This window comes from Acipenser ruthenus, chromosome 5 (assembly GCF_902713425.1).
Source record: "Acipenser ruthenus chromosome 5, fAciRut3.2 maternal haplotype, whole genome shotgun sequence".
Taxonomy (NCBI): domain Eukaryota; kingdom Metazoa; phylum Chordata; class Actinopteri; order Acipenseriformes; family Acipenseridae; genus Acipenser; species Acipenser ruthenus.
Window position 1 is genome coordinate 35,020,978 of NC_081193.1, and position 26,934 is coordinate 35,047,911.

At 37.1% G+C, this 26,934-nt stretch overlaps 1 protein-coding gene across 5 annotated transcripts in view; it reads left to right on the top strand.

Annotated features, from left to right (window-relative positions):
- The first annotated feature begins 6,547 nt into the window (after positions 1–6,547).
- The window catches only part of map4k3b (mitogen-activated protein kinase kinase kinase kinase 3b), a 98,905-nt gene continuing 78,518 nt past the window's right edge, over positions 6,548–26,934 (top strand). For 4 of the 5 annotated variants that reach the window (XM_034004702.3, XM_059024092.1, XM_034004703.3 and 1 more), the window contains exon 1: positions 6,548–6,880. In XM_034004702.3, the coding sequence (XP_033860593.1) occupies positions 6,782–6,880 (99 nt within the window). In that variant the 5' untranslated portion in view covers positions 6,548–6,781. The remainder of the gene's footprint in view (positions 6,881–26,934) is intronic. The other variant, XM_059024094.1, reaches the window with a different exon arrangement.

Here is a 26,934-nt window from a genome sequence, read left to right on the forward strand (position 1 = left end):
CAAGGTTCCTATTCAATCTGATGGCATGTGAATAATAATTAATGCTTATTAGAAATGATTTCACTCATTGCGTCAGTAAAAACCAGGCAGGAGTCTTTATAGGCAAACATTTGAGTTAGCATCCCTCTTCTTGACAGAACCTGCTCAGATATTCCTGGAAACTGCTACTGCAGGCCTCACAGGAAACAAACTGTTTAATACAGTGCCTATGCAATGGCCAGTTTTCTAGCTGTTTTCAAGATCTGTGGTGAACATCATTTCTTTGCCATGGAATTCACTACAGAAGGATTGGAATTGGAGAGTTGTGTTTCTGTCTCAGAAGGCAATGTCATATTATGAAGAATTTGTTTTTGCTGTGTAATAGTATGTTTTACCTGTTCTTGTACTGAAATGTATTGGAGTGCATGTGTAAATTAGAGATGAGAGAATGAGCATAAACTATGTTTGACTGCTATTTTGACCAGGGCTGTCTCGGAAGAACTTTTTGTGTCAGTAAGATTAATATATAATTTATTGTTCCTGGTACTTATTTTGAATGTTGGTTTTACCTGACAAATTGTCAGTCTCCAGTTTGGTGTTTTATGCTGGTTCTAGCTATCTTTATCATTATTACAAATTTTAACCCAATTCCAGTTATTCTTACAGATTTGTATCATGGAGGGGAAACAAACAAATAAATCCCAAAGCACACCTTTGCTGTTGTTGCATTACCTGTAATGTAAGGAAAATGCGCATTCTTTTTTTTTTTTTTTTTGGCTACCTCCCTTGATGACATAATACTTGAATGTCCCCTAATCGATCAGATCTTCTGATTGATCCTTGATGATGGCCATAGCTCCTAGTACTTTGCAGTCTGTGAATCTTGCTACACAGGGAACCACTGACTCTCTGAATTATTACTATTTATTTCTTAGCAGACGCCCTTATCCAGGGCGACTGACAATTGTTACAAGATATCACATTATTTTTTACATACAATTACCCATTTATACAGTTGGGTTTTTACTGGAGCAATCTAGGTAAAGTACCTTGCTCAAGGGTACAGCAGCAGTGTCCCCTACCAGGGATTGAACCCACAACCCTCCGGTTAAGAGTCCAGAGCCCTAACCACTACTCCACACTGATCGAGATTTTTGCATTGGCTGATATTTTTTTGCCCCACGTAGTTAACCAATTAATTTGGGGGGGGATTCAATCTCTATCCCCCCCCCCCCCTCTACCAGTGACACATAATATTGTCACTGGTAGAAAGTAACAGCACTCTACTGGAGGCCTTCTCTCAGAAAATAGGAACAGCTCAATATGAATTTTTAAATGTATTGCTGTGTTTTAGAGTGAATATAAGAGGCATGGAAAACAGGACAACATAATGGAGAAAACTGCAATATGCATCACACATTTTTTGCAAATGTTATTCATATGATATGCAAATGTATTCCAACTGTTGATATTTCTATATACAGGATGATTCATCATGAACCACGCGCCACAGTCAGGATGCTGTCATGTGACCTGGTTTTGGCCAGTCTGGATGCTTTTCATGGAAGCCCCCCTGCTGTATTACAAACATGACCATAATGTAGGTTGTATTTTGTCTTGGCAAAAAAATGCTAAATTTCACGATTAAAAAATAGTATTGTCACATTCAAAATCTATCATTTTTCTCTACTGTTCACAAATATTTAAATGTTTACCTGAACAGTAAATGCTAAATTACAGAATATTTTATGTCCACAGTCTATTTTCAAAAATGATCAAAAAAACAAATAAAAATAAAAACAGACATGTGAAATGGCTCCTTGTACTGGACAGAGCGATCTTTACAGAAGTATTTCCGATCTTTGATGCAGCTGGTGACTTTTTCGTTGAAGTTATTTTAAAGAAATGGTGCAGCTCTATGCAGTGTGTTCAATCATTTACCAGAAGCAAACTAAACCGGCTGCCTGGTTATTAAATGTGTAATGTAGTACGACAGTTAAGGAAATATTTGCTGTATTTGTTTTTAAGTGCTAAAAAATATGTACCAGTATATTGAGATAACTGTTTATATATTTGATATATTATTATATACTAAATAATTAAATATAAAGCTATATTTTATAATATCCGTTTCAAAGTTGCAGTAGTCAAACATATTTAGTTAAATGTGTTGTATTTAATTAAAAGTGCTATGATTTTTTTTATTTATTACTGAATTATTTTGAAAGATTTTATCATTGGAGCATGGGTATAGCATACAAAATTACAATTAAATTTTAGTGTGGATCAGTATATTATTTCTAAAATAAGAGTTTTTTATGTTTAATTCTAGTCAAGGGGAAATTACAGAGAGTTCTTGTGGTACTTAAGATGAGTGAAGGCATGATCATTTATCTAAATTTGAAACTGTAAACCCATGAAAATATATGTCTTGGCAACTTAAGATTTTTTTTTTTTTTTTTTTTTTTAAATAAAATGTTACTATGGTATACCATTGTGTAGTAAAACATAAGAAAAGTATAGTAAACTGCAAAATGACTATGGCAAACCTTCATAAAGGTCAGTTAGTTTAAACCACCACTGTAAATTATAAAAGGATTCTCATTCTGTTTTGAGCAGTACTCGGCAGCAGCAGTAAGTTTAGGTCTAGACTGTAAACACTAGATCACACTAGATCACTAGCCACACAGTTTAAGCAAGATTTATATTGAGGGACAAAACAGTGACAAGATCAAAGAATCCCATTTGTCTTAATAACCCCTATACACTCAAACAACTCAATCAGAAATAATGGGCAGTTTTTACAAAGTCTTTTAACCCATATGGAAAAATATATATATAATTCATATATGTGTACTATAGTAGGTTCCATATAAGGTTTTGTTGTATGAACCATATAAGCATTGTAGTACAATTACGGCCACTTTCTTATGAGACAACGCTTTTAAAACACATATACTGTATATATAAGCAAACTTGTAAAAATCATATATGCACTGTAGTGCAAATATGGACAGTAATTTGTCTTATACAAAACTGTATTGTACTCATATGCAAACTCATATGAACCATATATGCATTATGGTACAAATACGTTCACTTATTTGAAAACTTATTAAAAGGCACACACTTTACATATATGTTTCATACAGTATAAGCAAACTTGTATAACCCATATATGTACTGCAGTGCAAATAAGGCCAGTTTCTTATAATTTCACTTCTACAAGACAGTACTGTTTACATATGTGCCTCATACACACAAACCTATGTGAACCATAGAAGTATTGTGATGAGACAGGGGCATATGGATAGCCCTTATAAAAAGAGAAAGAAGACAGACTGTCACGTTCAATGAATGCTCGGGCAGTTTATTATTGCAGAGCCCAAAAGCTGTCTGCTTGAACACACACACACATATATATATATATATATATATATATATATATATATATATATATATATATATATATATATATATATATATATGTCACAGAATCGCCCCCACCACGGTTCGTTGCCCCTTTAAAAACACTGACCCAGGCACAGAAATGGATTTTTAATGAAAAATGAAAAAAAAAAGACTTTTACTTTCTTTTAAAAATCCTTGGCAACCTAGAGAGTTTAATTACAACATGCAGCCACTGGAAGTATGTGCTATGCAAAAATGTCACTACAAGTAAAAAGGAATACCGTTAAATACTAAGTGAGTGATACCAGTCATAATGTGAAAAGATGGAAGAATTAGGAACACATTTTAAGCAGAAAAGCATACAGTATTCAGTACATAATGTTGCTATACACTTATTCATTGATATTAGGTACATATTTGAAGTAATATTCATTTTTAGTTTTGAGAAATCTACAGTACCAGGTTTTAGAAGTCGTCACAACTGGTATGCAGAAAAGGGTGTTTTTTTGTGAGGTAAATTTTTAATAACTTGTTGTGTAGTTTAATAGTTTGTTGTGTCTTCTGATAATTTAAAGCAATGGCAAAACTATGTGACTTCTATTATCACAAATGAGCTTTTTATTTTGCTACACATGTAATTGCTATTGAAGCTTGTGGGTGACCTGGAGATGACATAAGAGGTGTCACTATTCAACTTTTGGCATAATGGCCTTAATGGTGAACAGGTCTTGGGAAAACTGCAACAAAAATCAATCATGTAGCACAGATTTTAACATTACAAATTGGTAAGGGCATTGGTAAAATAGAGTAACAAAATATGCATCCAAAAAAAGCTCTATAAACTTATGCCACCAAAGAAAAGAACTGTGCAAATAACTAACTTTACCAAACAAACATTTGCAAGCAACGCAAACGCAGATTCAAAATGCATTTGGCCTTAAAGTGGATTGCAGCTCGTCCTCATTGAGACACGGTATCATACTATTCTATTTGGAATGTCACTTGTTAAAGAGCTTGGTGGCCTCAGCTGACAATTAGCAATAGGCCTGTTTAACACACATACTTTTTGCAGCAGTACCAGATTAGAATGACTATTTAAAGGGTGAACAAAAAGAAAATGTTTTCCTCTTATCCATCAACCATTTTGACTTTCTGTTGAATATAAATTGATGCACAAAGCCCCCTGCATCCCCTATTACAATTATTATTATTATTATTATTATTATTATTATTATTATTATTATTATTATTATTATTATAACTATTTCTTTACACCCTTATAATTTACCAAATATGTATTTGTTTTACAGACATTATTTTTACTTTGGCTATAGTGAAACCTACTTTTTCTGCTTCCACAGTAAAGATTATCTTCCTATAAAAGAAGCATTAAGACCCAGTCGTCCTATGTGCGGCACAGACAAGAACCTGTGGGAGGAGCTATGAAAAAGTCACCTGTCAGTCAGTTTCATCATCCATAACAATGGTGGCATCGGCTACAGCTGTGTATTATGGAATCTAATAATGTAACTGAGCATAGATTTAATGAATCAGCAGGGTCACAGGGGAGTTTTCACGAAATAAGATGCATACATCATTTGAAGAAATCTGAACACAAACTGTATTTATGTAATTTGAGACATTCTAAATCAATATTTATTCACAGGAAAAAAATGTAAATCCTTCGTTTTGGCTACAAACTGCTGCATCCTATTCTGAGGACAGTCAAGTTAGACATGCCCATAAATTATGAGACCACTGAAATTTCACACCGGCTATGAAGCTCAATGTGCAGCTCATGAACTTTGTCATCACTGTAGGCTTCAGTTTCTTATTTTATATTGAGACATCATAAAAGCATCTGAAGGGCAATATTTGCAGAATTAAGTTACATTTAGACTTAACTTTTGTGGTTAACAAAGGTAGAGTAAGTTATCATAACAAAATAGTTAAAGAGAAAATAAAAATAATGGGTAGATGCCAGTTAAAAATGCTCCAAAAAATTACAAAATAGAAAAGAGGACAATGGCATGAATGCGTTAATAGCGTTTGATGTACTGACCCTCTAGCAAGGGCTATATTAAAAGAAACAATGTCCTTTGTTGGTGTCCAGATGTACTGCAGACGAGCTGGGCACGCTTGCTTTTTAAATTCGTGTGGATTGAGGGGGTCGCTGACATTCATGAAACAGTTACTTTGAGGTATGTTAAATAAGGTGCTACCAGGACCAGGATCGACATGTGTTCTCCCAGCACAAACAAAAAAGCCCTGCTACTTGACTGCATATGAAACCGGGTTCATAGCTCTGTATAGCAAACGTCTGGCTCCTTGGGACTGCCTCTGCCCTGTTTGAGGACAGTGGGAGTTTACCTTCTAAAGTGGGAGATTGTTAGGAAATGCGTTCACATTGTATAAGCACATCCTGGAAACGGGCATTTTGCATTCACAGCAAAAACAGGTGGAGTTGGTTGTTATTTCAGGTTCGGCATTTTAAAATATATGAGACCGTTTTCACAAGTTTACAACAGTTTTCTCTTTTAAAAAGAAAATTCAGGGTAATGTTACACAGCTTGCAAAAAAAAAAAAAAAAACAGGATGTTAATGTAAGAGTTCCTATATAACACATGACTTATTTACTGATAGTTGCTTAAGGTGCAAACTAAGCACTTTGCCACATGCTTTGTGAATATGGTCCATACTGTACTGTGTGTATATATTTCTTCCCACACTTACCCCATAACATTGATCTTCTGACACATGACTAGTCACATGGTGCCTAAGTTCTATATCTAATAAAAGTTGCACGCAAATCTGCAGTGTAGGCAAATGCAGCATATTTTGCCGTGGTTTTAAATACAGGAGGCCACTTTCCAATGCTGCTATAGCCTTCCACAGCACAACAATGACACTTTGAAAGTGGTGACATTTAAAAATGCTTAATGCAACATTTAACTCTTGCCAGGGGGCATATTTCAAATAGGTTGGAAACGTTTTCTCCATAGCAGCACTCCATATAGCTTACTGACTGTGTTTTAACTTATTATAAAAAAAAAAACAAATATAAATAATTATAAAAAAAGCTGGATAATCTATTTTCCAACTGCCTATATTCCTTAATTTATCAAGAGGAAGCTCTGGACGCTTGGAATTACTTAGTATTGCAGTGGTGCGTAGCAGCGCTGAGGTCTCTTCCGAGCATTCTCTCCTAGTTCTCCCACTGGAGAATGTAAAATCACCGTGCGCACGCGCGCTCTGCAGTGGAAGCCATGTTAAAGTTATAGTGAAGTGAGGCTGTGATTTTCTGACGTATGTTTGTTTGTTTCTGCCTGCCTAAAAACAAAGTACTCGGCGTTTCTTAACGTAAATATCGGAATCAGAACCGGGAGTTCTAATGATGAATTCTAGTTTTGACCTGTCCAGGAGGAATCCACAGGAAGATTTCGAGCTGATTCAAAGAATAGGAAGCGGCACCTATGGAGATGTCTACAAGGTAAACATTAATAGAAAACGCATAAGAACACCGCATACGTATTGAGCAGGAACAAAAGCTTATTATTGACAAAACGGTGTCAATATTACTAAGATGCATAAGTTAGTGGGAATGGTTAGCTAGCACACGGAGGGTTGTATTCACGGAGAAACGTAATTAATATATTCATGGAAAGAAAATGCCCAAACAAGAGAATGGGATGTTTTCGCTTCTGTATATTGAGGTTAATCCAAGCCCACGTACATGAAATTCACACCGTGTTGTAATATTTGTACTCACATTTGTCTCCTTGTACTATGTTTAGCTTTATCGTTTCCAAAGACCTCATCAATAAAGATTGTGGTTATCCACAACAAAGTAGGCCATAACCATCCTTGGTATAGCCAATCTAATTTAGTTATGTTGAGTAAAAAAAAAAAAAAAAAAACGCAACCGATACGAATCTGTTCTTTTTTTTCTGTCTCAAGTGCTTTATTTGGGAATATATGTTTAACCCGGTAGTTGTCTTATGTAGTAGTTTTTATTTTTTCTTCTGATGTACAACAACAACACTATACAGACAGTGATCGGAATGCAAAATTCCGCAATGGATCAGCCTAGTACTGCAGCTCTTGACTGAGATCCAACGATTCAATACATATTTTTGTATGACGACATGAAACAAAAATCTCAAAGATGTATATATATCTTTTCTCAACAGTAGGGATTTATTTCGACACCCATATTTACCAAGCACAGTCTGAGTCTCTAACCATTTTCCAAATTGTTTGTTCTATATTACTTTTCTTCACGTAACGTTCTCTATCCGTCCAGCTTTAAACTATTGTGTTTTTGGAAGTTGTAATACTATTACACGTTTATTCCTATCTTGAGCCCTTCTCGTTTCTTCATACTTCACTTGTTTTCTCCATTTGTTCACTTTCCAATCACACTGGAAGGGTTCTGGGTTGCATTCTATTAAACGTGTCCAGTTCTGGAACTAAGATGCTGTGGTCATTTCCCACTTTTAGGAAATTCTCAGACCTATATAATTTACACACAACTACAGTAACTTTAAAAAAGTTTATGCAGCTTTTTGGATATCCTTAGCTCTTTTCACACTGGCATTCCTACCCTGGTCCCGACCTGGGTTCTGGCTACCGGGGTCACAGGCCTGCATAGTGTGAAACCACGTACTTGGGTCATACCCGGCTTGCAGTGACCCACCTCAGGATGTGGGTCAACATGCTTTGACCTGGGTCAAGCAAGAAAAAAATGCATGACTGCTGTTTGTTCCTAAACTGTGTAATAATAATATACTAAAAGTATTGTTTTATGAATAATGTTTTGAGAAGTTTAATAATTTATATAATCTTGAAACTTTTGCAGACTTCTGTACATCAGTCAGGTTTAGAAAATTACACGTCCTGAGTTTCAGAATTATGTGACTACAGTTCTGCTTTGATCTGAATGCACAGCGGGAGTGTGTGAGGTGAGAGTCTTTACGTCTATGATCAGGCCTTGTTCATACAGGTATAGGGGAGGAACAATTTATTTAACAGGGACCTGATTGCTTCTGGCCTCTGATCATTTAAATAATATACAGTCAAACCTGCTCATGCGACCACCTTTGTTTAGCGACCACCTGGGTCTAAGTGACCCGTTTAAATTCCTGCCAATTATATTTGTGCATTTATTTAACTGTATTAAGCGACCACCTGTCTAACATGACCAGCAACCACAATTCTCTTACCCAGCAACAGACTCAAACCTGTATTAAGCACCCTTACACAGGAAGAAAATATGGTTTTAAATGGTAGGTCCTAAATTCAAAGGAATACGGTCACCATTTTAGCGGTCATTTATCCGTAATCAATAAAACAACAGCGCTCTCTTGTAAAGGAAGAGAGAAAACATGGAGAAACAAAAGGTCCTCCCTAGATGACAGAATTAAAGTTATTAAACTTGTAAAGACAGTAAGTGCCAGAAAAACTGCTGAAAAATTTGACACTAGAAAGACGCAGCATTTTGAAACGGAAAGAACTAGGGCTTGAAGTTTTAGGTTTTTATTTTTGTTCACTTGACCGTGTTTTGAGCCGATTCAATATCTTAATTAAACTGTTAATTACTAAACAAAGTCACTTTTTTACCTTGATGTCCTGATTGACTTTCTGATTCTGTTTCACCTTTTTCATTATTTGAGCACAAGAGCAAGCAATGACATTAATCACTTCCCCCAGATACTACTGTAACTTGCATTTCGTTCTCGCACTTGCAGAGAACTAGGTAGCTTCCAATGTGTCCGTTTCGTGTTGTGGTGTTCTTACCCGGTAATTTAACAGAACATAATTAGGATGTAGCGGCTTAAGACTTAAAGGCAAACCATTAAAAGGAAAATAAACACTGAAAAATATCTTATGCTTATGCTGGCATTGGTTTCGGGATGCAATGTACCTGAAAGACAGGCATTGAAAATTGCAAAGGATTTAAATAATTTTGTGTGACCTGAGACAGGCAAGCATTCATTACTTAATTAATTTGTTTTGTAAATGCATTATCTAAATTAATGTTATTAAATTACATACTTCTTTTTGTTCATAGTACATCATCTGGCTTTTACAGTGTATGTAAGACATACATAATTACAGGAAAGCATGTCAAAGACAAATAGAAAATTCATAATTTATGGGCCCTCTTTTAAGAAACCATCTGTGTTAAGAGGCCACTATTAGACTGTCCCTTGAGTGGTCTCTTAATACAGGTTCGACTATAGTTAATTAAGGAGAGTCCTAAAATCTAGGACTGGGTGCAGCCTCTGTTTAATAAATTGTTCAACACCCTTTTCAAAACATAAATCATTTGATTCATAATAAGGTTTTAAAAAACAATTGTGAATAGATTCTTATTCATGCAGTGATATATGTGATCAGTTCAGTGCAGATTTAGCAGGGGTCTGATTGCACAGATTTGTGCACCTGGCCATAGCAGTAATAAACAAGAGTTCTGAAACACAAGACTGGGTGCAGGATGAGTTTAATTTTCTAAACCTTATACTAACATGTACATCTCAGTGTTCGTGCCATTGCGCCAATGACCCCCTGAAATAAAAAAATTTCCTGCGGAATTTCTCTTAACGCGCCCGTGTGTCCCCTCCCCAGACGCAATACCAATAAACAGTATTAGAAATCACACACTTAAGGATTAGACACACACATATCTTTACAGTGAAAATAACTTATTTTTGTTAAGTATAACATTCAACCCCCCCGTCTCCCTGTCTAGAAAATGGTTTGGTCCAGGATCAACCATAACGTGACAAAACTATTTATTAAAAACAAATGTACATCCTGTAAAGCTTGTACCACTAGCATTTAAGTGTCCGCAGGGCTTGAATTTCAGCACGGGATCGCGGGAGTCGCACATTTTCTAAGTTGCTCCTGCATATCTGCTACTTTCAGTGCGGGAAAATCCTGCAGAGATATTTTAAGACACCAAGCTATTGTATTTTTCACCCAGTTTAGAATGCCTGAAATGCTACAACAATCTCTAAGGAAGTGGGTGTCAGTGATGAAAGCACTATGAGCCGCATTCTGAGTAGTTCAGGTTAAAATAAATAAATAAAAGTATGCTGGATATTTTAAGTTCCGCGAGACTTTATTCTTTCATACGTGATTCTCGGCCGCTATCTTTAAGCATTATAGAAACTCAGTACACTGCAGTAAGTAAACAGTTTTGAAAAAAACATGATATTAAGTCTATCTAGGTGTTGTTTTGTAAGCGGTGACTTTCGCTTTAACTCTTAAATCTCAGTCCCATTCATTTTGGGGCGCCAGCGCACCGAAGGTTACGCGCATATTACTCAGGCATCGTAAAAGCCACCTACCTGATTCATGACTTGTTTAAAAGTACAGACTTGGGGCTTTCCAAAGACGTATTCAGTGTGTGTATGCGGTACTCCTAGCCGGAACTATGACTGCCTAGTTCACAGGTTAGGTTTTGTTTTAAGTCTATTGCTCCGTGATAGCTAGACTGAAAGGGCCGGTATCGTTGGAAAGCTTAGAAGCTGAAGAAATGGAGCGCTGGTTTAAAAGAAAAGCACCTTTTTCTTCTGCTGCATGCAAAACCTTGGTCAGGCAATGGAGAGTGCTCTGTCTCACAATGATGTTCCTGTTCCTGAAGACTTGTGTGAAGAAATGTATCCATTTCCCTGTTTTGCATTGCATCCGTGTTTGTCGAATAATGCGTGAGACTGAGTTCGCTCTTGTGTCCAGAAACTGAAATAATGTGCTTGTCTTCAACTCCAGCATCACTTTACATGGAATCTGAAAAAGCCTTGGCTGTTCTGGTTGAAGTTTGGAAACGTACAGCTCATAGCTTTTTATAGGACAATTTTTGAAATTTGGCTGTGAGTACATTCGTATATCAGGTATTGGGACTGTCTCAAGACCACCTTGGTGATTTTTGGTCTGTAATGCTGATGTTTAAGTGACATATTCACGGCCAATCAGTAAGTTCAGCAAAGTTATTTTTACAGAGAGTAGCGGTGTCTACGAAAAAACCTGTACTCGAACCATACTTTAAGAGCAAGTTAGATGTTTTTTCACGGAGTTGTAGACGTATACAGTTTCTTCAGATCGGTTTTTGAAATTGGCTTTTTATGATTTACATAATTTAAGCCACGACAAGCTGCATGTTTAGATTGTAGATTTAGGTGTTTGTTTGCCTGACGGAATTCAGAATCTTTAGCGATATCAGGATTTTTATTCCAGGGGTGTTGCTAAAGGTAACGGTTAATCCAGTGCTCGAGTCCCCCCCAAAAATGTGCCGGAACACACTATGATTTCAACAACAGTTAAAAGCTAATGAATTAATGAGTGTTCAGATGTTTACAAAAACAGCAATACACGTACATATGTTGCAGTCTAAAGGTTTATTTAAAAATGAGTATTTTTCTGATAGCCCCAAACCTGAGTGTTACACTGTATATAACGTCACTCTGGAAAGCACATCGGACAGCAGTACTGGTGTTATATACAAGTACATTAAATGTAAAACTGATTCAAACAAAGTGAAGCACTGTTTTTTATTTGTATGCATGTATCAGTTCATTGCTTTCACGTTTTTTTAAATGTTAAAAAAAGGGAAAAATATAAACTGAATAAAGTACTGAAAACAAGATTCAACACTATTCTCCAAACAGCAGGCTGGTTTCCATAGTGCTGTTGGTCCTACAGTTTTACACTTACATTTGTGTGGCTCTATCCCCTAAAACGTAAAAAGTCTTTACTTAAAAAAATAAAAATAAAAAATTGTTCAAAATTGAAGATTACATAACATGGCTAGGCAAAGGTCTGAATGCAGATACCAACAATTACTTGGCACGAAACCCCAGACCCACAAGCAGATAAGAACTTGAAGCATATGTGGAAGCAAAATAACGGTCAGCACATACTAGCATAGAAACAAAAATGATATCCCTCTTCCCACAGTATATAATGAGTAAAAGTTAAATACATTAATATTCTTTTTTTTTAAGTTTGCTTTTGTAATTTTTATATTGTGTATATAAATCAGTGGTCACGAACCCTAAATAAATGTTACTTTTCTTAACTTTCATTCTTCATGAATTTATATAACAAACATGCACCGTACAGTGCTAAAGTGTACATACTGTAACAGTTACATCCCTGTTGCTGTTTTTATGTATTTATTGTTAATAAATACAGTATTGTAGTACACTTGTGGAAATCTAACTTACCTGTCAAGTTGTTTTTATGCTTCTTGTTCATGACAGAAAAGTAGGACAGTATCCCACTCCGCTTTTTATCAGACATAACTATCAGTGGTGTAGTGGGAAATAAAAGTTTGGAGTTGAACAGATAGATTGAACCAAAAAACATGAACAGATTGATTGTTATTGTCTTTTCCAATGAGCATGCAGAGAGGCTGACATACTGAAGAAAATACCCCCCTAAATTTTGGGAGGGGGCCACACTGACCCGCAATCTGTAAGTCCTGAAGCAAACACTGCATCTATGTCCATTTTTATTTGTCAGTATTATTCCTAAACTATTTAGTCTGGCCTATACTTGGGTAGTATCTACAGTAATATAAAGGTGTACACTATTTGCAATCAGCACTATTTGCAATCACATTAAAATGTTTCCTTTCTAAGAGATATGTGATAACTACAGTGAACAAGGGGTGGGGCGGGGCTGGAGATGCAGTACTGAGTGTCCTGTTGATATGCAGTGCCTTTTAAACCTGTTTTACTGTGAATAAAATTACTTTTAAACAGCACGTGTAAAATAAACAGCCAGTGTGAAAACAAATTAGACCTGATGTGCCTGACAGGCGCTAAATAAATGGACCGCAAAAGGTAAATCATATTTGTTTAATGTGTGCAAGCCTATTGCATAAGGAACGCTTTTTAAACTACTATAACCAGGCTGGTACTCCGTGTATATTTTTTACTTTTAAAGTTGTTAGATAATGGAAGGCAAGAGACAAGAGATCCATATTTTATAAACTAAGAGGATTAGCCTGTGGTTTTAAAAAATAAATAAATAAATAAATAAAATGATAATGATAATACAAAACTAGAGAGAGGCATTTTGCAGAACGAGGCTCATCTGAAAATTAAGTGACTTTTTCCGTTGGAGAGATCTGTCTCATGATAATAAAGCACATTATTAGAAGTATGTTATGTATAAATGTGACAGCTCGAATGATTCTTGGTGTTAGATCTCCCTCCCGACCTGCGAGGCAGCTGCATAAAGGGAACAGAATACCCTGCATTAAATGGCACGACAGTTTATTCCCAGGGTTAGGTGGAAGTTGGCCATCTAGTAAGGTATACAAAGTCAATGACCTGTATGGGAAACGGCGTGGCATCCGCGGATTGGAGGAGCGGATGCACTCGTTGACCAAGGGGTCATTTGTGACGTTCTAAAAAAGGGACATAGTGATGTGATCTGTTCCTTTTGTGAATGGTTAAAATAAATGACCAGAAAGAGAACCTGTGTTGTGAAACATGAGTGTTTTGTTTGTTTTTGTTTGTCGTTAATAATACTGTGTATAATTATTTGGACGGCTAACACGATCCGGAGCTGTCGCCAAAGGCCAGCACTAAACCCGGATCAACAACACTGCACTTTATTTTCACTAAAGAACGGTATTCACCACGAGCACTAGAGCACGCACTGTGGACTGGTGTTTGTGTATGTGTTGCGTGTGGGTGAACTAAAAACGGGACTGTTATTATTTCAGGGCCAACCCGCGGATTACAAATAAGCAATACATGCCGCTGTATTGCTTCATTACCATTGTTATTATTTACTTTTGTTTTGCCATCAGGCCATTGGATTTAAAAAAACATTAAACAACATTGCACCTGGATTATAGTTGTCTGTCTGTTCATTGATCACCTGCACTCTGTTAACCACTTTGCCACAATAAAATAGCCATGTGATAAGTGAGTGAACATCGTGCATAAACAATTTCTTGAGTTCCGCAAGCCTGCATAGGTTTCAATACATGTTTAAAATAGTAGCAGGTTTTGGGGGAAATAACTGCTGTACTATACCTCAGCAATTCTGGACATTAGGCCTGAAATAAAATGTTTTGGAAAAATATTTGATTTTACAGTTTTGTTTTGTTTTTCAAAACTGTAAAATAAGAGGCAATACCTTTATTTGCCCTTGCCATATGGCTTTTGACAAATTGTCTTGTCCTTTGCTAGTGCAGTCTGCACAAATGGGCAACACAGTTTTCAAGCTCTGCATGAGCATTTGTGCCGTAGTTGCTCCATGTCTTCCACAGTAGGTGCATACGTCTGGCTTGCCCAACTTTGAGGAGTAGTAAGCAGTCTCCACTGGGTCTCGCCAGTTGAGAGACAGATGCGTTTCCACTTCCCATAAAGAATGTGGCCAGGAGGTACAAAAGGAGCTCCGCAGGTGTACTCCGCCTCAGAAAGGACACATGCTGCTGCTGCTGCTGCTGCTGTCTCCAGGTGTCCTGTGACACTATGCTTAGTGTATAGTACTCTGGCTTTGCAACACGCTTCACATGAGATGGTCATGCCGGCATTTTGGGCAGGGAAGAGGGATGTGTTCTTCCATTGCTCTTCCTGCATGAAAAATAAACAAAAGTTTAAAGCCATTTAATGTTTACAAAAATGCTGTCTGACTGACTACTTTTTCACAAACAATCAAATTGAAACCGTATATTCAGATAGTGAAAGGAGTGAAAATTGCAAACATCTTTTCTTCAGCAAGGAAGAAGTCTATTGATGTGCTTGGTTTCACTGATGTATTACTTTTTAAATGTTTTCCTCATTGATGGACAGTCTGTGTCAGTTGTCTGTGTACCCATCACTTCTGACAGGTGGAGGTAGTGATCACCACTGGCATCAAGGACAGGGTCAATAATCCACTGCATTTGTTATGCAGTGAGTTCTGGGTCACTGCAGCAGGATTGGTCAGCACAGACTCTGCATGTGCCTGGAAAATTACATTTCGGGACTATGTATTTGTATAGCCAGGATTGGTTTCAGTGCATTAGAAGCCACTTCTGGAGTCAGTCGACTCCATGTCCCCTTCTTTCCATATTTGGATACATCTGCAGAGGCTTCCATGCATGTGCGTGTTTTCATTTTATGGAAAACTGACAATGCAGTGTCATGGTCAGCTACAGACAAGAGAAGACTCTGCTTGATTTTTAGTATGATTAATTGTGACATGTGCCAAAGAGTTTGTCATCCTGCCTGCAGGAAAATATCAGTTTAATATTTTAAATATATTTATAAAACAATGTACATATTTAAAATTTGTGTTCTGAAATTAGCAAAAGGAGTGCCAAAAATAATAGATGTAGAAGTTGTGCATAAAATGGAAACGCTACCAAAAGAAGAAAAAACATTTTAATAAATATTGGGTTGAATTTGTTTTTACATTACCCAGAGTTATTGACTATTAGCTGTCTAAAACCCTTCATGAGGTTACAATTGGATTTTGTTCTCCATATAGGCAGAATAGAAAACAGTAATATCAAGTGAAAGTGATGTATTCTATACACATTTAGATGTCTACATAGATGTCACTCATTTCAGAACACATCCATCTTTCTTTGTACTGTACTGTAATTATCATAATAATAAAAACAATATTGTAGCATGGCTGACCTTGAAAAAACCAACATGGCCACATTTTAATAAAACAACAAAATCTTTAGTTTCCTAGGCATGCTGTGCTGTTTCATGATGCACACTACTTGCATACTCAGCTTGGAATTTAAGAAAACGGGTCTGTAAAAATCTAAATTAACACTTTTAAAGGTATTTGTTTTAATTCTATATTGAAAAGTTATATGCCAAGACATTCTCTCTGTGTGTGCCAATAATGTGCATCATGAAACAGCACAGCATGTCTAGGAAACATTTAGCTTTGAGCCTGTAGTTTTACAAAAGAATATAAAAAGTCCTATTACAGCAAATAAGCAGAGCAGTGCCGATGCAATGGTTAAAGATAAGTGTGCTACGACGAGGACTTCATGAGCTGTGGAGCAAAACAGAAAAAGATTACCGGTATTTGTTTAACATTTCCATTTTAGTGGAAAGGCTCTGTGAAATGATCAGAGACTGGTGGAAGGCGATATATGCCAAATATAAAGAATATCTAAACAAAGTTACTTCAGTAACTTAAAATAGTATACAGTAGTACAAGTAACTGCAGTAGGGTTACGTAATTTTCAATGTACAGAATGCTATATAGATAGGATTCCCCACACAAAAGTGTCCAGGTTGTTATATGTCCTTATAACATTTATGGTACAAGGGGAAATAATAAAAACAAATACATGCAAAAATGATTATTGGTATTACGTGAACGAAAGAGGCTATAAAAAAACATTCTTGTAGCTTTGTCTAACTTGACCAGTACATAACTGACTCACTGCCCTATTTGTATAGCTATTAAGAAAAGAAAGAGGAGTCAACGTCTAGTATTGTTCATTTTGTAAACGCTTTGTCAGTGAGATGAGAAAATGTGGAGATTTTGTGGAATATTAAATGCTGCTTGAAAAAGGCGTTTAACACAACAGATGCATTTTTAAACCTTTTCCCGCAGTTGCGTTGTTGAATTATTTTATTTTGTCCGTTGAAATTTGAAAATAAAGAAAAAAAAATTAGCTCGAGGTTGGGGGGAGGGGGGGGGAATTTGGAGGGTGGGTGGGTCGGGTATAAGGCTCCTCTAAAAGCCAATACAGTCCCTCAGTACCAACCTCCTGCTGAACCTTCAACCTTCCCCACACTTCCAGCATCCCCTTAAACATCGGTAGAACAGATAGAATAAGTTTTAGGGAATTCATTAAAGTTATTTTGTCAAAACCCAGATCCTGTACCTTTTGAAATAAACTAAAATCTATAGCTCTCCATGGGAGAGACCCTGAATTAAACAGCAGCCTCTGTAGAGACTGGAGTCTGAAAGCTGCAACTCTGCTACTGACATCCACCAAACCCTGCCCCCCCCTCCTCCACAGGCAGAAACAGCACACTGCTTTACCCAGTGAATACCATCCCAGAAGAAATCTATTTAAAGACTTTGGATCTCCTTAACCAGGGACTGTGGGGTGGGATGGGGTGGGGTGGGGTCAACGCATCTGAATTTATGCCATAACATTGAAACAACCAGATTATTATTAACTAAGATCTAAAGGATAGTTTAGTTATAAGCCAGCACCAATTTTGAAGCCTGCCTCGTACCTGCTCAATAATCCCATCCCAATTCTAATTTGCCACCCCCTCCCCTCCCAAAACCACACCCAGATACTTAAACTCTTGCTGATTCCACTACAGACCTGCAGGTAAATCCAGTGGCCTAACACCTACCCAATCCCCCATTAAAAAAGCATTGCTTTTAGCCCAATTAACTTTCGCAGAAGACACCCTTTCAAACAGTTTCTGGCAATCATCTATAATAACTGATGTTATCTGCATAAGCCGCCACTTTCACAGGCTCCATAGGCACATTTGGAATAATCAGACCAGTCAGTAAAGTGCGTATATATAAGAGGGGTTCAATTGAGAGAGAATAAAGCATTCCAGATAAGGGGCAACCCTGATGAATGCCCCTCAGCACTGGAGAGGGAGAGCTAAGGCTGCATTAAGTTTCAATACATGTTACTATAAAGCAACTGAATGTGTCCCACAAACTTAGGACCAAACCCAAATGCCATAACTGCATTATACAAATACTTCTAGTCAGCTCTATCAAATGCTTTCTCTTCATCTAAAGAAATAAGACCTGCTTTGAAACCAAAAAGTCTGGAGGCGTCTAAAAGATCTCGGACTAAAAATATATTATCAAAAAGTGACCTGTTGGACACACAATCTGTTTGTTCTGGACGCACAACAGTATTCAGTACAGTACCTAAGCGGATTGTCAAGGCTTTAGACAGTATTTTATAGTCTGAACACAAGATTTACAAGGCGCCAATTCTTTATATTGCACAAGTCTCCCTTCTTTAGCATTAACGTTAAGACTGCACGACGACAGCTCAGAGGCAGCTCATGTGCTCTCATACTCTCGGTAAAGGCCTCCAGCAGATCTTGTCCAATCTGTGGCCAAACAGTCTTAAAAAAGTCAACAGACACTCCATCAATTCCTGGTGCCTTTCCCATATTTAATCCATCCAGAGCCTCAGAGAGCTCTCGCAATATCAGCTCTCTTTCAAGCGACTCCTTGTCCTTTTCCTGAACCTGAGGCAGATCCTGGAGGAATTGCTAGGCCTTCTCCGACTCATTCACCACCTAAGCCATGAACAGGTCTGACTAGAAAGCCACTGTCAACCTCTGGATCTCCCGAGGCTCATACAACAGTTGTCCCGTTTCTGTCCGCAAACAGTGCATCATTTTGCCCTGAGCATTTTTCTTTTCCAGGACAAAGAAATACTTTCTAGGTGCATCCATCTGGGCAAGATTCTGAAATCGTGACCATACCAGCGCCCCCTGTACTTGTGTGTCCAACAAATCAGCAAACAGCCTCTGTAGTTCCCACTGTATCACACTCAACCCTCACATTTTCCACTGAAAGCCCCGCTTCCGTATCACTCTCAACCACATCATTTTCAGCAGCAGATCTTTTGCAATTCTTTGCAGTGTGCCCTTCACGACCACAAACATAACATTTCATTTGTTCAGAAGATGCAAAAACTATATAGTCTCTGCCATCGACACGAAACCTGAAGGCAATATTCAGTTCGGTATCTAGACTATTTAGCAACATATACAACTGTTGTCTAAATGAAATTGCATGTCTTGGGTCTTGAGCTTTACATCCCAACTGAATCATTGTGATTTCTGACATTGCTTTGCCATGGTGGCTCAGTTCGTTAATCAGCAGCTTGTTCTTTAAATAAGGTTGTACATTTGAAATTGTAACTTTTCTCACAGGAACAGCAAGAGGCAAGACTGAAACCAAAACCCCTTCAGTGACTAACCCCTCCTGAACAACTTGATGCACTAGCTCTTCTCTACTTAAATACAACCACTGCCTTGTTCATTCGAGAAGACGATTTTGTATTCTTCCCTCCTACAACTTTTGCCAATTCAGTGACACATTTCTCCACACTAACGATGGAATCAACAATGATTTTTACACCGTTTCCTAGTTAGCTTATCAAAAGAGGAATCGTGTCCTCTTGGGACTCCCTTTCCTGGGACCGTAATGGCTAAATCAGCTGACAAAAGTCAGCTTTTTGTTAAACACACCCATTAGCTCAACAAGTCAAAACCTTTAGAAAGAGTTGAAAAGAAAGAAAAAAAGGGAAAAAACCTTCACTCACACAAGCCACACTCACTCCCTCCAGCTTTATCCACAAGCAAGTATAATATATAGCTTTTATGCTCTCTTTGTTTCTGCTAATACATTCACGGTATTTGCTATAAACGAAACTGTGGTAATGCTGTTCAGGTCACGGATAAAGTGTGACAGTCGTTGAAGTGTGTAAAGAGTTAACCACATACTGTATTTTCTCAAATACAGTAGTTCAGCTGTTTTTTGTGTACAGTTCAGTTAATGCAGCAAACAGTAAAGTCTGTGCTTGAGGTAAGTGATCTTTGAAACAATGGTAAAGCAGAGGGATCAGAAATGATCAGTAATACAGACTGACTACAGGATCTTTTGAATGCTGTATTAGTACTTTAATTAATATGCAAGTTAATTGATTTCTGATCACTCAGCTGATGGCCTGTACTGTTAATCATGTGAATTCTGGATTAAAATGATACAATGTGTTTGTCTTGGTCTTCATGCAATAGATTGTACTTTTTTAAACCTTCCAAAGATTACTTGACCAGTTGCATTATTTTTTTTATAATTGCTTTTAAGGGCCAATTCAACAATTGGTTTGTTTGGGTAGATTATACAATATATGAGTGCAGCTGGTTTTAAATTTACTGTATGGTGCTCCAAAATGTGGAATCAACCCAGCAAAAATAAACTAGTATGGAAGGGAATGTGAATTCAAAAGTAAATGAGCTTCACTTTCAAAAACCTGTGTTTATAAATGTTAGCAGTCTGCATTTTAAGTTTCAAATCTTCCCTTTTTTTAATGAGGTGAATGAAACTTGAATATTAGGAGCAATGTTGAGGTTTTTTGACGCGAGTTATGTTTTCAATCTATTGAGATCATTTTAATTTGCCATGCATTGTTGTCAATAAAAGTAAGTGTTATGCTTAATAACAAAGTGGAATCGGGGGCTCTCGCCAGCTACTGTATTAAAGAGGGTTATATATTTGTCTTTACAGTCTCACTCTCTTGCTCCAAGTGCTTTCTAAGTAATGTAAAGTTAACATTATTATTATTATTATTATTTGTTTATTTAGCAGACGCCTTTTTCCAAGGTGACTTACAGAGACTAGGGTGTGTGAACTATGCATCAGCTGCAGAGTCACTTACAATTACATCTCACCCGAAAGACGGAGCACAAGGAGGTTAAGTGACTTGCTCAGGGTCACACAATGAGTCAGTGGCTGAGGTGGGATTTGAACCGGGGACCTCCTGGTTACAAGCCCTTTTCTTTAACCACTGGACCACACATCACTCCTTATGTTATGTTGGCAAGGTGTCCTGTGAATAAAAGGCTCTTTCAGGGAAGTGTTTCTGGTACATTTTGTGATGTGTATGTTGCTGCTGTACTTCAGCCACACGGTGTGTAACATGTTGCAGAATAAACTCTGTTTAGATAAAAGTGCAAGTCTCTGCATTCTTTGATTTTGCAGTAACTGTTTTAGTGTTCTCTTTTATTTATTCAGCTTTGGCTTTTGACTTTTTCCCTTCTTTGTGAGGCACTACAGATTTAGAAACATGTTATAGTCCTGCACCCAGTCCTTGGTTTCAAAACTCCCTCCGAGTTTGTTATTTAAATGATCGGGAGTCAGAAGTTTGAGTGACCACAAAAATGCAATGTGAAAGAAGAATAAAAAAGTTCCAATCAACAAAGTTATGTGTTCATTTTTACCGTGGGTGAAACCATGGTTAACATTATAACAAAATAATCTCCGTGGCAGATTAAATTAGCATTTTATATAGGCACTGAATAAACGTAATATCCTGTTAGGTCATTGCCTGTTACTTTATAACGGGCAATGACCTAACAGGTATAAACTTCAGTCTTCTATTGGGAAGCTCTATTAGCAATGGTTTTCCACTTTATGAAAAAATGTACGTGTTTAAAAAAAAAAAAAACTAAAAAAAACTAATACCGGTAATTCTGTACGTGTTCACTCAGGGTCGGTCATATACTTAAGCGTAAGGGATCAGTAAAATGCTACTGCATAAAAAAATAGTAGAAAATTAAAAGTTTTGGGTAGCAAAATGCTACCAAATACATGTTAACGTTGAGCCTTGGCATACAGTATCTATATAAAAATCACTACATAACATTTTCAGGAATTTGGGTATTGTTTAAGCCAAGTATTTCAGAATGACGTGCTTGCCTTTTTACTGTCCCATGAGATTCTGGCTTGCTCAAGCAGCACAATGTGTTGTTGTTCCAGATGGCTTTCCATAGAGATCACTATGTGGGCGCACATAATTTGGTTTGTTTACTTTTTGCTGTCTAAAACCTTTAAATAGAGGCTCTTCTGGTGAGACGGTAAGTAGGCCTAAGTGCAAGGTATTTTTGTCATTTGTAGCGAATACGGACATCTGATATTTAGATCCGCATACATGTCAAAAAATATTTGTTACAATATTCTGATGTTTGTCCTGAAAACAAGTTCCAGTGTATTTAAAGGTCATTGCCACCGACAATAAAATTCAAATAAAATTGGTAAGAAAGCGCAACACTGTGTAAAAGACACAGTTTTCTTTATTTCTTACATATAAAAAGAGAACTCTGCCATTCGGACAGCTTCAAATACTCCAATTATAAGGAATCTCTCAATTGTCATATATAACAAAATAGCACAGAAATACTTTCCTTGAAGCAGACTTTTTATAACTAGGCCAGATGTTTTTTTACATACAGGGATATCTTAGAAGTGCCCTAAAAATGTGAGCAAAGAATGAAAAAATAAAGCACTGTTGTGAAAGCTGATTCACATGGGTACTTCAAGAAATGGCTTGATAAGGTTCTTGCTTGGATCAGTAAACAACCAAATGAGCAAGATGGGCCAAGTTGACCTCCTCTTGTTTAACATTTCTTATGTTCTTAAAAAGTAACATACAACCTAACACCTCCATGAATCTACAGTGCCTTGCATAAGTATTCACCCCCCATGGACTTTTCCACATTTTGTAGTGTTACAACCTGGAATTAAAATGGATTTAATTGAGATTTTTACCATTTGATTTACACAACATACTTAACACTTTGAAGGTGCAAAATATTTTTTAAGTTAATTAAACAAAAAAAAAAAAAGACATTCGTTGGTTGCATAAGTATTCACCCCCATGAGTCAATACTTGGTAGAAGCACCTTTGGCAGCAATTACAGCTGTTAGTATTTTTGGGTAAATCTCTACCAGCTTTGCACATCTGGATCCTGCAATTTTTGCCCATTCTTCTTGGCAAAATTGCTCAAGCTCTGTCAAGTTGGATGGGGAAGGTTGGTGAACAGCAGTTTTCAAGTCTTGCCACAGATTCTCAATTGAATTGAGGTCTGGGCTTTGACTGGGTCATTCCAAGACATTCAGGTTCTTGTTTTCAAACCACTCCAGTGTAGCTTTGGCTGTGTGTTTAGGGTCATTGTCCTGCTGGAAGGTGAACCTCTGCCCCAGTCCCAGGTCTCTTGCAGACTGAAACAGGTTCTCCTCTAGAATGTCCCTGTATTTGGCTCCATCCGTCTTGCCCTCAATCCTGACCAGTTTCCCAGTCCCTGCAGATGAAAAGCATCCCCATAACATGATGCTGCCACCACCATGCTTCACTGTGGGGATGGTGTTCTCAGGGTGATGAGCAGTGTTGGCTTTGCGCCACACATAGCGTTTTGCGCGAAGGCCAAAAAGTTCAAGTTTGGTCTCATCAGACCAGAGAACCTTTTTCCACATGTTTGCTGTGTCTTCCACATGCCTTTTGGCAAAATCCAAACTGGATTTGATATGTTTTTTTTTTTCAGCAATGGCTTTCTTCTCGCCACTCTTCCATAAAGCCCAGCTTTGTGGAGCGTCCGGGTTATAGTTGTCCCATGGACGGTTTCTCCCATCTCAACTGTGAATCTCTCCAGCTCCTTCAGAGTAACCATTGGCCTCTTGGTTGCTTCTCTGACTAATGCCCTCCTTACCTGGTCACTGAGTTTTGGTGGACGGCCTTCTCTAGGCAGAGTCGTGGTTGTGCCATATTCTTTCCATTTTTTAATAATGGATTTAACGGTGCTCCGGGGGATGTTCAAAGGTTGGGATATTTTTTTATAACCCAACCCTGATTGGTGCTTCTCCAGAACTTTGTCTCGGACTTGTTTTGATAGCTCCTTGGTCTTCATGATGCTGTTTGTTTAGATATGCTCTAACGAACTCTGGGGCCTTCCAGAAACAAGTGTATTTAATCTGAGATCATGTGACACTTTAATTGCACACAGGTGGACTCCATTCAACTAATTATGTGACTTCTGAAGGCAATTGGTTGCACCAGAGCTTATTTAGGGGTGTCACAGCAAAGGGGGGGAATACTTATGCAATCAATACTTTTCAGTTTTTTATTTGTAAATAATTTTGAAAAATATGTAGATTTTTTTCCCCACTTCGACATTATGGACTATTTTGTGTAGATCAGTGACAAAAAATCTGAATTAAATCCATTGTAATTCCAGGTTGTAACACTACAAAATGTGGAAAAGTCCAAAGGGGGTGAATACTTATGCAAGGCACTGTATACTGTTAAAATATTTATAAAGTAAAAGAAGTAAACACAAAGTATAATGCTAAACTAGGCTAGCCTAATTGATTCATGGGTACTGTAAAACATTAAACGCAGTAATGTGTTACATTAGAGAACACACACAAACATTATATTCCTTATTTTTAAACAATGTGCGTTCATTTTACATTACCACTTCCAAATAATTTAATAAAATTAGTTTAGCGGATAAAAAAAAACGTATTTCTGGCAAAGAAGTGCTTTATTAAAAAAGCTGCTAACATACGCAATTCGATAGTGAAAAATTCAAATTTAAGCATTATATTTAATGCTACATTTCTAAAACAAACAGGCCACTAATGTAGATGCCTTCCTCTTACGTGCTATTAGAACTGAGTTCTATTGAAGTGTATTCAAGCCAAATGTTTGTCAAAAAAACGCCCCAGTGCACCTTAAATAAGAACAGAAGACATTTTACTAGCAAGAGGAGGCCATTCGGCCCACCATGCTTGTTTGGTTGTTAAAAATCTTGCACAGAAAGTAAATTGGACAAAAGACAACCAGTCTGGCTACTATAATAACCTGTAAGTACTTTTTATTGCTTTCGTGCTGAATCTGTAGCCGTCTGCATTGGTGGACTTTTGCAGTGTGACTCGGAAGCTTGATTGGTCCTGTGCTTTCCTCTGCAGGTGAAGCGTCACATTAATCCTGTTAGGGAAACTGACATGCTGGCAATGAAGTCTATATTCATTCTGGTCTTTCCACCACTCATGCATGCATTTCAAAACAGGATTTTCACAGCTATCACATTACACTCACATAAAATACGGATTAATACAAAATCCAAAGAATATAAATACATTGCTCCTCCTTTGTTTTTCACTTCCTTAAAACACTCGACATGTTGGCTGTCTGCCTTCAACCAGACTGCTGTTGTCATCTGGTGGAAATCCAAAATAGTTCCACACCAAGCTTCTCTCCGGCATTCGCCATGAGTGTGGCAGTAATTAAATTTTCCTAGAACGTGCAGGTTAGTCGGTCACTTCAACTAAGCAGAAATGATTAAGCTTAGTTCATATTGTTTTTAAAGCCCACAATTAGAGTTTTTAGTTTTAAAAGCTCAAAAAAATGGGGGGAGGGGGGGGGGGGGGGTGGAGTGGTGAAGAGACAGTGTAGTCAGTCATCTTTCTGCCTTTTAGGGACCTTTTTCTCTTCCATGGCAATCACAGTAGAATGGTTGCTGTTTGCATCATTCAAATCCTACTACTGAGAGCTGAATCATAGTAAGTTACTTCCTGACCTTGTGATCTTGGGTTTGTATAATTGAGATCATATTAATGCTGGGATAGTTTATGCAGTGTTCTCTACCTTGTTTAAGAACATCTATTGTGGCAAGTTTTTGCACTTTCCAGTCCTCTATTTCACTATGTGATTCACAATTATATAATTCTACTTTTCTCTATGTGTGCACCCCTTTTTGTATGTTGTCTTGTGTTTTTAGTGTACTTGCTGTCTTCGGACTCTTTGCTCACTGTACTGTTCTACTTGCCTATCCCTTCCATTGTCGTCCCGATTCCTTTTCTTGCACTGACAAGCATTACCTGTAATACTACTGTACTAGTTTTAAAGAAACAATGATGCCTTTCTAGATTATAAACTATTGTATTCAATTATAGATCATAAGAAATCAACAGTTATGGAGTTGTCAAAATTGTGGAGTTGTCAAAATTGACATCTTACCCCGTGTACAGATGTCATCCAGTACATAGAATATATGGCACAATCCTATTAACACAATCCCAAAACTTATTTAGTTTGATCAGCTTTGCTATGCACTTCATTTGGCCTAACTACTCAAGATGACATCTATACACCATATATTAACTTCTAATACTTTGCTGTGGTGAACTATAAAACCCAAACTATTAAGTGTAATCGTTTTCACCTTCAGTGAAGTTGCTATGCAAAGTAGTAAACTAGTATAGCTTTATTTGGCAGCCTTAAAAAACACTTGTTCATTAAGACCCTGAGGGCCAGGCAATCTGCCCACAGTCACAGACAGAATCAGGTTTTATCTTCTTGTATTTAGTTTATTTATTTATTTATTTATTTATTTATTTATTTTAAATAAAACCATTAAGATGAATCCTATATACAGTAAAAATGCCAACAGACAATTAAGGCCACTTCCCATGTTATAGACCCTTGTCCCTCTATACTCCAGTTGACAGCTATGTAAAATCACCTTCAACATTAAGGCCACCCCTGCATTCAGTGTGAAGGCCACCATCAGCAGTCCCAATGTCTCAAACCTCTTGTTATATGAACCCTCTGAAAACTTGGATACAACATGATGTAAAGCATTTGCACATTTGATTTACATAAAGGACATTGAAACTAAAATGATGAATTTAGAATAGTTTGCATAAAACAAATTGTATTTAGAATGCTTAAACTGATTAAGACAAATGTTATCCAATTAAAATAAACACATTAAACTAGGACATTTTAAAGTAATATAATCTATGGTATTTATTCCTTTTAGTAGTAAGGCCAGACCCTCTCTTTTGTTAGTCCCTTGAATGGCCTTAATAGCAAGGCTTCTCTTTTCATTCCTTTGTTTTATTTCTCATGTAGATATTTATTTATTTTTTCTTAATGCTATTTTTTAATATATAGTTTAAAGACTTTGTTGAGAGACGGCACAATTTATGCTCTCC